This window comes from Condylura cristata, unplaced genomic scaffold (assembly GCF_000260355.1).
Source record: "Condylura cristata isolate star-nosed mole 26May11 unplaced genomic scaffold, ConCri1.0 scaffold00016, whole genome shotgun sequence".
Classification (NCBI taxonomy): domain Eukaryota; kingdom Metazoa; phylum Chordata; class Mammalia; order Eulipotyphla; family Talpidae; genus Condylura; species Condylura cristata.
Window position 1 is genome coordinate 13,004,897 of NW_004567117.1, and position 9,920 is coordinate 13,014,816.

General features: G+C 43.5%; 1 protein-coding gene across 2 annotated transcripts in view; it reads right to left on the bottom strand.

Moving 5' to 3' along the window:
* NPC1 (Niemann-Pick disease, type C1) overlaps window positions 1–9,920 on the bottom strand; it is a 45,826-nt gene that overhangs the window by 15,392 nt on the left and 20,514 nt on the right. Inside the window, exons 6-10 of one of the 2 annotated variants that reach the window (XM_004683788.2) lie at window positions 9,377–9,626; window positions 7,515–7,588; window positions 6,645–7,015; window positions 3,319–3,545; window positions 881–981 (exon numbers count right to left, since the gene is read on the bottom strand). In XM_004683788.2, the coding sequence (XP_004683845.2) occupies window positions 881–981; window positions 3,319–3,545; window positions 6,645–7,015; window positions 7,515–7,588; window positions 9,377–9,626 (1,023 nt within the window). Of the gene's footprint in view, window positions 1–880; window positions 982–3,318; window positions 3,546–6,644; window positions 7,067–7,514; window positions 7,589–9,376; window positions 9,627–9,920 lie in introns of both variants that reach the window. The other variant, XM_012725873.1, reaches the window with a different exon arrangement.

The window sequence follows — 9,920 nt, forward strand, 5'->3', positions numbered from 1 at the left end:
AAATGCTTTCTTCACCTTAACATTATTTTAAAATTCCTCCTGTATTTTCTTCTAGTTCTTTAATAGTTTTATTACTTACATCTCCATCTTTGGCTTTCCAGGAGTTTATTTTAGTGGAAAGAGTAGGTGGAAATCACATTTAGCTTTGATGTCTGTGGCTAGCCAGGTGGTGACACCATGTCTTCCCTGCTAATTAGATGGTATTTTATTCTATGAGGCCGAGTAAAATTTAAACACAGATCATAACTTCTCCTATCCCATTGGGTGATGGGAAGGGCACTATTTGATCTCTTTATTAGGCTGGAGAAAAACCTGTTGAACTGCCTCTAATTAGGCTTCGGATGCAGAGTTGGCCCATGAGACATTACCCCAGCACACCTACTAGAATCTGTTCTAAGATGCCACAGAGACCAGCAAAGAGCAAAGCAATTGCTCTTCCTACTATAAATGAGTCTGAATTCTTAACCAACTGGTTTCAAGGCAAAAAAAACCCAAAACCATCAATTATTTTCTTTTTCCACATCTCATGTTTCTTCCTCCTGACAGATGTTACCCTGAGGTTCTCAGACTCCCTAGAGTGCTGTAGATGAGTTTTAAGGGTCCCCTGAACTCCTTGACACTGAATAATGCGCAGAACTGCATTATTCTCAGAAAGTATCCTTACTTGTTGACACAGTCCCCAAGTGAGGCTGCCAAAAGGCTAACACCATCCACTCCTTTTAAAGCCAGAATAAAACCCAAAAGAGATACTATATTTGTGATTAAGAGATAAGAAGTTAGTAGACTGTCCACATTATGAAATATTCCATTATTGTTGACTGTGAATGACAAAACAAAGGCCACTTTACTAGTAGGAAAAGTAAAAGCTACTTTCACTTACCATCATAGCCTCCTAACACAAGCCAGGGAAACACAGGTCCTCCAAAAGTACCCAGGCAAGGATCGTGGAGCAAACTTGTGTCATTCAGAGAGGCAGGAGCCCTATGAGTGTAGAAAATACTTCCCAGTTAGAGTATGTCTGAAGACATCAGAGATCTAAACATTTACCCAACAGTAAATGAGGTTGATTATATTCTCAGCGACATGGGCACTAAAGTCCCATGGTGACATACAGTTTAGCACTTGCTTGGGGGCTCAGAGTTACTGAGTGAGAGAGACAAATACAGCACTAAGATCGATAACACATGGCATGGGGTGCCCGGGGGTGCAACTAATACAAGGGCAACTGTCCCCCAAGAGACCTGTTCTAAGGCCAAGAGAGAAGTTGCCTGTGTGGAGGAAATACGGGTGTTCGAATAAACTACAATCATAGTGTGGGAGAAAGATGAGAATAGGCATGTGAAAGTAGAAAGTAAGAGGAGAGAGTAAGAATCTTATGTGAGAGAATGTGTGGCCATGAAGTAGGAAAGAGAGATGGTGATGAGCTTGGAAAGAGGTAAAGGACAATGAAAAGAAGAAACAATAACTATGCTAGGCAGTTTGGATTGTTACCCTGTAGGGAGTACAATTGTTTGGGGAACAAAGATTTGGGGACATTATGAGCCACTTCACAAAGATAAGGGTGGCAAAGTCAAAGAAGGTCTGCAAACAGAAAAGGGGGCAGGAGACCTTCAGGATTTGTACGACAGTTCACACAAGGGATGACCAGGCAGAGACATAACTAGGGGCGGAGGAACCAGCCTCTCAGCACAGAGCATAAGCCAAATATTGCCAGAGATTTTCAAAGATCTAGTTCTAGCCTGTAATCGAAGCAACCACGCTTCAGAATCAAGGGCTATGGGATCGGGCCCTGGAGGTCGGATCGCCTACATAGGCAACAAGGATCACTAAACAGGTCACAAGGCTGCAGTCAGAAGCTGGGCTCCTCACCACCCTACATGCACCGCACGGTGTCACCACAGTATGGCTTTGAGATTTTTACCTGGAGGTTAAAAGCCACAAGAATTACAGCAGGAGGATTAAGGGGGACCAGAAGTCAGGTTTGAGGAGCTGGTGGATGTTGGTGGTATTACATGATACAAAAGGTGTGTGAAGCAAGGAGGCCTGTGTTGGATTCTGGGTGGCCTGTGCTAGTGGCTCCTGCAGGACTTCCAAAGGGAAAAGCCCGGAAAAAGGAGATGGGTGAGGAGAGGCGAGTGCTGGAGAGGCACAAATATCACTACAAACCAAACACAGGTCCCGTCACACAGGAGAGGGGCTGCTCACACCAGTGTGTCCCTCACCCCTGGGATGAAACACAAGTTTCATGCAGATTCCTGTCACCAAAATTGTTTCTTTTCTTTTATAAAATGGAAAGCAAATAGCTTTTTTTCTCAAATTATAAAAATGAGCTATTAATTTTTGCTTTTCAAATTGCCCCTGGCTGCCCTGTCCACCTACCCTGAGAGGCTGGTTGAAGTATGTGGACAGACACCTGCCACTATGGGTAGAGTTCACGATTTTAGAAGTGACTTCCTTGCAAAATACTGAGTGGCCCAACTACCTAACGAGTCATCCCAGTTAGAGAAACAGAACTTAAGGTCACCAAACTGGACGAGGAACACTGCTCAAGCCATGCTTGAGTGGCTGTCAAAGGATACAAGGAGTAACTTTTGTTTCCAAGATGAAGAAGGGGGGGGGAGGATCATCTGGCTGGCTGAACAAGTGTCTCCACTCTGCTGACCCCGCCGGCTGAGGGCAGGCCAGAACAAGCCGCTCTTCCCACCACAGGCCGAGGCTGGAGAGCACCTCACAGGTAGGTCACCCAGCACAGCTGCTCTGGCTTATTCTCATACCTGCACCTGGCTGGAGGGCATCAGCTTGCCAAATTGAAACTGCATCCCAGTCAGGAAGGGGATGCACACATTTTAAAAACAATCCAGTAACATAATTTCAATTTACATTGGCTAGAAAAGAAAAAATGCTCTAGGCATCTATGATTCTATTATGAAACCAGCCCAGAAAAAGGTGACAGAGGCCACTACACATTTATCAGCCCAGATTCACGGTACAGGCTGAGAGGGAGTTGGTTATGTGGCCAGATGCTCCCAGGCCGGGGCCTCTGTCCTGGCTGCTTGTATACACATTTCCCTCAGAGTCACAAGCTCCCCTGCTCCTCTCCTTCTGAAGTACACCCCTTCTGCTCTCGCTCTCCTTCCTGGTTTTACTTTCTCCACCTGGACTATCGCTGTCTGTTCAGCATCTTCATCCCTCCACGGGAGTGTCGGCTTTACAGGGCCTGCTCCCTTCGCTCATCATGGGACTCTAGGACCTACAAGAATGTGTCGCTGCAGCAAATGCTCAAATACTGGGGGGAAGAACGAACGCCCCACCACATACCGTGCACAGTATAGAAAGTGTGTGTGGTAATCCGCATACACAAAGAAGTCGTCCCCTATTTTGTGGTCCAGGATGGCGTGGCTGTTCTGGAAGTAATTTAACACGCTCATAATGGTGCAGTTATTATTATATGGTGAGAGAGGAGCCAAGCAGATGTCTTGAAGCGTCACAGTGTCATTGTTATACAACGCAGTGATATTTTCGATGGCTAGCTGTAAGTCAAGAACCTGAAAGAAGATTTAGAAAATAAGTAAACCCAGGAACACATCAAAATTTCTCTTGGATTTTGACTAACTGTTGTTTCCCCAAAGGGAAACAGAAGATAAGGAATATTTGGGGAGAATTTTATGAGGAGAGGACTAAGGATTTTACAACGCCCAAGTCCCACTCAGAACAGTACAGGAGGACGCAGGCCCTGCTAGCACTCCAGAGACTTCGACAAGGGGGAGACACCAGGACAGAGTTCAGTCAAGACAGCTGATCACAGGATGTTCTCAGGAACTTATTCTCACCTTCCAGGAGAGCCACAGAAGGGGGCAATTTGCCTGGTCTTCCTGACACTGCTTTATTTCTTTGTTTTTTTTAAATATCTATTTCGATGGGATTACATCAAGTTAAAGAGCTTCTGTACAGCAAAAGAGACATTACAAAAAACAGACATCCCACTGATTGGGAAAAAATTTTCTAACACAAAACTAGCAATAAAGGATTGATTACAAAAATATAAGGAGAACTGCTGAAACTCAACAAAAATAAACAACCCCATCAAAAAATGGGCAGAAGAGCTAAAAAGACAGAAATGCAGATGGCCAACAAGCATATGAAAAAATATTCAACATCACTTATAATAAGGGAAATGCAAATTAAAACCACAATGAGATACCACCTCACCCCAGTGAGAATGGCACATCTTCAAACAACTAGCAACAACAAATATTGGCGAGGATGTGGAGAAAAGGGAACTCTCCTACACTGCTGGTGGGAAGGCAAACTAGTACAACCACTATGGAAAACTGTTTGGAGGTTCCTCAAACTGCTTAACATGGAGCTTCCCTATGACCCAGCATTCCCAGTCCTAGGTATCTACCCAAAAGGCACAGAAACACTGATTCAAAAAGATACCTACACCCCCATGTTTATTGCTGCTTTATTCACAATTGGAAAGACATGGAAACAGCCCAAATGCCCAAAATGGATGACTGGATTAAAAAGATGTGATACATATACATCATGGAATATTACTCACCAACCAAAAAAAAAATGAAACACATATCTTTTGCAGCAACATGGGTGGAACTGGAAAAGATCATGCTTAGTGAAATAAGCCAGAAGGAATATAATGGGATAGGCAAGAAAATAATGATAAACAGCTATATACCAGAGACATTTTGTGGGGGTGGAGTGGGGAATGGGATCAAAAACAGTGGGGGGAGGGAGATGCACTGGACTATGGTGATGGCACAGGGGTGATTTGGTGATGGGAAACCCAAGGGGATTGCAACTGTGATGGAAAAATGCATAAAATGATGTAAAAAAACTATCATAAAAAAATACATATCTATATATTTCTTCATGCATAGAAAGAGTTGGGGTACAGGCCAGAGGTGCAGAGGTGAGAGGATTTGCCAGAGACAGAGTGGGAGAAAAACACACAGATATACTGAAATAAACTGCGGAGGGAGCAATGAACAGGTAAGGAGAGGTCTGCTGCGCCCTGTGGGTCACCTCCCTGGCTGGGGATTGAGCTCATACTCCAGTGGCCTCGGAGAGCTTCATAAGTACTGTGCTTCAACCCCTTGTGCCATGAGGGAGGTCCTGCTTCCTAACATTTCTCAATACCACCAACATGCCACCTACTGCACCACCCTATGCTATGACTATTCATATATTGATTCCCGTAATTTCTAACAGTGAATACTAGAGGATACACACTGGGCAAATCACAATGCTGTGTGTCTTTGGCAACAAGTTGGGGAAAAGCAACAGGGAGTCACTGAGAGGAGAAGAGGCCCTATAGTCTTGGGATCATTTTGATATATTTTCTTTTCTACAAACTTTCTATAAGTATGTGCAATGTACCTTGTAAAACCATATGACTATGTAATGTTCATTTTTTAAAAAGTGAATAGTGTTGCTATAAACATAGTTTGCTTGTATAAACTACAAGCAAAGTGAGCGAGAAGGAAAAAGATCAATAACCGATGGTTTCACTATATGCGGAATCTAGAGAAACCTAGCAAAGGATCAGATATAGACAAACTGTTAAGACTGACCCCTGAAAGCTGACCATCGATCTGAGACACCCAGGAGAGAGGGGAGAGAGTGCAGAGATGGGTGAGGAGAAAAAGGGGCAATGTGGAGAGTGGTGGAGTGGACTCTGGGCACTGGTGGTGGAAAAACTATGGTGACCATACCCAAGGAAAGAAATCCTACATTGTGAAAAAATAACCAAGGATGTTTTAAAAAAAAAATTCAAAATAAAAATTTTGCTTTGTATTCTTTAAAAAAAAAGGTGTGGGGGGAATGCAATTTACTCACAGATACATTTCTCTAGTTAAGTGTGATTGGGAGAAGGGCAAGATTTAAAGGCCTCTGGGAGAGAACAGGGCAGATCTGTTCCACACACACCCTTCTCCACAGGCAGGCAGGGCTCTTTCAGTAAGACAACAAAATATTTGTCCTGAGGCAGGGTTGGCCACAATCCTGCATGTCCCAGAAAGCACAAGGGGCTTCTTTTCTGAGTCCCAGCTTATTACTTTTCAAACACTAAGGGAAATTTTGTTGTAAGTTCCAGAGATGAATTAAAAATATATTCTGTGCCCTCCCTGGTGGTGCAACAGGTTAAAGTACTGTATTATGAAGCTCTCCGAAGCCACTGCCGCATGAGTTTGATCCCATAGCCCTGGAGGTGACCCACACAGTGCGGCAGACCTCTCCTGATCTGCCCGCTGCTCCCCTCAGCAGTGTACGTCATTAGTCAGCCTGTTCTACTCCCCACTCTGTCTCTGGTGAATCCTCTCACCGCCCCTGCACCTCTGGCTTGTACCCCAGTTCTGTATGCACTAATAAATAAATCTTTTTAAAAAAATACTTTTGCTTCAATAGAGATGCTTACCTCAATTTCAAGAAAGACACAAGATCTGTTACATGAAATAAATACAAAGGTGGTACACAGTAACTTTCATCAGTGCAATCCCTGGTGTTCACCTTTCCCATACTTTCTTGAAAAATATCTTTACTATTACTGAGAACATTTTCAGGATTAACTAGTCAAAAGCCAGCAGACCACTGATTTGATGGATTGGTTTTTGCAAACCATAGATTACCTGGTGCAAAATTTCTATGTCGAGTGGAGGTCCAAAGGGCACGTCAGATCCTGAGGGATATGGTTGGTAAGTGTGTGTCTGCGTGTTGGGGGCCCGGATGATGAGCTGCTCCGTGCGGAAGAAAGGCCCAAAGTGGGTGTCAAAGTACTCTTTCTCCAGACGCGCCTGGCTGCTGGGGGCGGACCAAAGGTCGACTGGATTGGTTGTGACCCGGGCAAAAACCAGGCCAGAAGCACAGATGACAATGAAGGCCAGGGAGGAGAAAATGACACCACCTGGGTGTCGGACGCAGAAGGAGCCCCACTGTGCGAAGAACCGCCTCAAGCAGCTCTCGAAGGCTGCACCCAAAGGGTCACAGCAGGCTGCCTCTCCTGGAAGAGCGGGAGAGGAAGGGAGGGTGGAAGTTAAGAGCCAAGCCATTCCTGGAAGTCGGAACAGGAAAAGCATTAGCCCCTGTGAAACTTGGCAGGTCTCATGCTGCACCAGGACATGCACAAGATACCTGGTCCTCAGGTACCTACCTGTGCTGGAAGCCACCCTTCTTGCCTGCCAATAACCATCACCCCCACCCTCCCACTAACTCTCCACCGGGGAGTGATGCTCACACACAAGCCTCTGAAAGGAAAGTTCTCTAAGCACACTCTCCTAGCAATTCCCATCCATTGCTGATAGCTCTCTGCCCCACAGCTCTTTACCCCAGCCTACGCCTTTCTATTGTATATTAACCACTCAATTTCCATCCGTCACCCAGGCTAGACTATGACTGCCACAAGGCAAGGACCCTGTCTGCCCTAGTCACAGCTGTGTCCTCAAAATGAATGCTCTCACACCAATAGACCCTGACTCTTACTTAGGTACAAATGTACTTACCTTTGTCACTGGCATTCACGGAGAAAGCTATGTTGCTATCGATGGGGGTGTACTCAGAAACAAAGTACCGTTTTCTGAAAAATGAAAGCATGTAAGATGTATGAGTGGGCTTCAGGATGAGGCTGCTCTAGCTGTTCCATAGTCTAGTTAAAGCTTACTTCCTCATCCCTTTTCCTTCCTTCCATGTTGTTGTCTTCTTTCTCTAAGTTCTCTGTTCTAGATGCCTCTGCTCACTAGTCTCAGGAGAAATTTTAAGGTATTAAGAAATTAATAAGCTATTATTAAAAAATAAAGATCATTTCACTTTGTACCCCTTTTACATTAAAAGGTTTAGGATCTTTACAAACAATAGTAAATACCATACTACAGTAGTAAGAAGCACATCAAGTGCCTAGATCTTGGTTTTAAAACACCAGTCCTTAAAAAAACAGAGTCCGAAAATCTTGTGATGCCAAAAAATAACAAGCCTGAGAAGGGTAGGGACATGTTAAGAAATAGGTGAGCTAGAAGGTGTTCTCAATGGCCAAAACTGGAAAAATATAAGCAATGAAATAAATGATGGTATTGGAAAAAGCCCATAGAATTTTTCAAATTCTATGATGTACACATAATTGAACAAATAAGAAAGTGGGGAAGGAGGGAAAACTCTGTCCAGAGTAAGTCAATTAGTAAATGTGGAAGGGAAATACAAAAGCCTGCTAGGTAAACATCACAGTGGTAGCTGCTGGCAGGCAAGACCCATGGATGGACGCTAAAATCGGTGAGTGGTATTTTTGAGGAGACACAAAGTATTAGCATAGTTTCAACCTGTCTACCCCAAGATATTTATCAATAACAAAGGAAAATGGTTACTCTACAGTAGGGAAACCAAGCAGATACCATTTTAACCAAGTGATCAGTTAATGTCACCGGGAACTGAGGTCACACTGAGAAAGGTGTATCTTCTGTGAGATTCTTGTCAAAAACACATGAGAAAATATCAGATAAGGTTAAAGTAAGGGATAATTCACAAAATATGTCTAGACTGTGAAAGACTAAAGAATTGTCATAGAGTAGACAATAAAGCCTAATAAAACACCACACACACACACACACAAAAGAATGTCAATGGGATCCTGAAACAGAAAAGGGTCTTAGTGGAAAATGGGTGAAATTTGAACAAAGAAGTTGGTTTAATTACTTCAGTGTTATTTTCAGGGTTGTGAGGGTTATAAACTCTGGGTGATGTCAATTGTTACATCAGAGAAGCTGAGTAAAGCATATATGTATAAACTCTACTACCTATGCAGCTTATTTTAAAATTTTAAAATAAATTTTTAAAAAATGTACTATCGTGATAAGTCAAAGTACAAACATCTAAAAGGACTACAGCACTGCACTGAAATAGAATCAAACTGGGCTAATAAGAGTTTTTGCTGAAGAATGGGTGGTTAATGCACAGTGATTTAAATTAAAACATCATTTCATATAAATCAATAAAACCACTTCGAAAGATGAAATGTCTAAACGGGCCTTGACTGTTGACTACTTACAGGACAGAAGCAGTTCATGGAATGGCATTAATGTAGATGCAGGCATGTGTTGCTTAATGACAAGGGTGTATTCTGAGAAACTGTCTAGATTCTCATAGTGGGCATCTGAGGGTACTCACCCCCGCCCCCCACCGATGGTACAGCCTACTGCACACTGAGGTGAGGTACAGGGACCACTGTAGCACATACAGTCCATTGACCTCAATGTCCTTATAGAGGGCACAACTGTATTTGTTTCCTGTTCAAACTGAGGCCTGCTAAGTGAAAACTGGAAGAGCCACTTGGGTAATTTTGCCCTTCTTGTCCTGGAAAAAAAACAGAACCGCTTACCTGTAGCACCACACAGCAAAAAATGCTCCAAAAAAAATAAGCAAAAATGCCATATAGGTGATCCACATGATGACATACATGGCGTCCAGGCCCAAGATTCTCCAGGGAGTGGGAGTGGGTGGGGGCTGGGGCTTGGGGCCACAGACGGCTGAGCAGTCCTGGCAGCTGCAGGGACCCGTGACCTCATCCGCAGACTCGTTGCAGCCCTTGGTGGCATTATTCATGGGCACCATCCCATGAGTTGGGAGGTCTGCAGAAAGGGTTGCATTCAGTGAATTATCTCCCCCAACTTACACATTTTGTATTACATTATCTTTAAACCCAATAATAAGCACACTACATATATAAAGCAACTGGAAGAGGAAAAAAACAATGCCAGTTTTTTTTTTTAATTAGATGTGTTGCTGCTTAGCCCTGTAATTTTAAGTCACCTTGGTAACTGTGCATAGGTTTTTGCCACTGAGATCTGAGTGGACCATACAGAAGGAGACAGGGAGATAGACAGATAGACAGATAGATAGATAGATAGATAGATAGATAGATA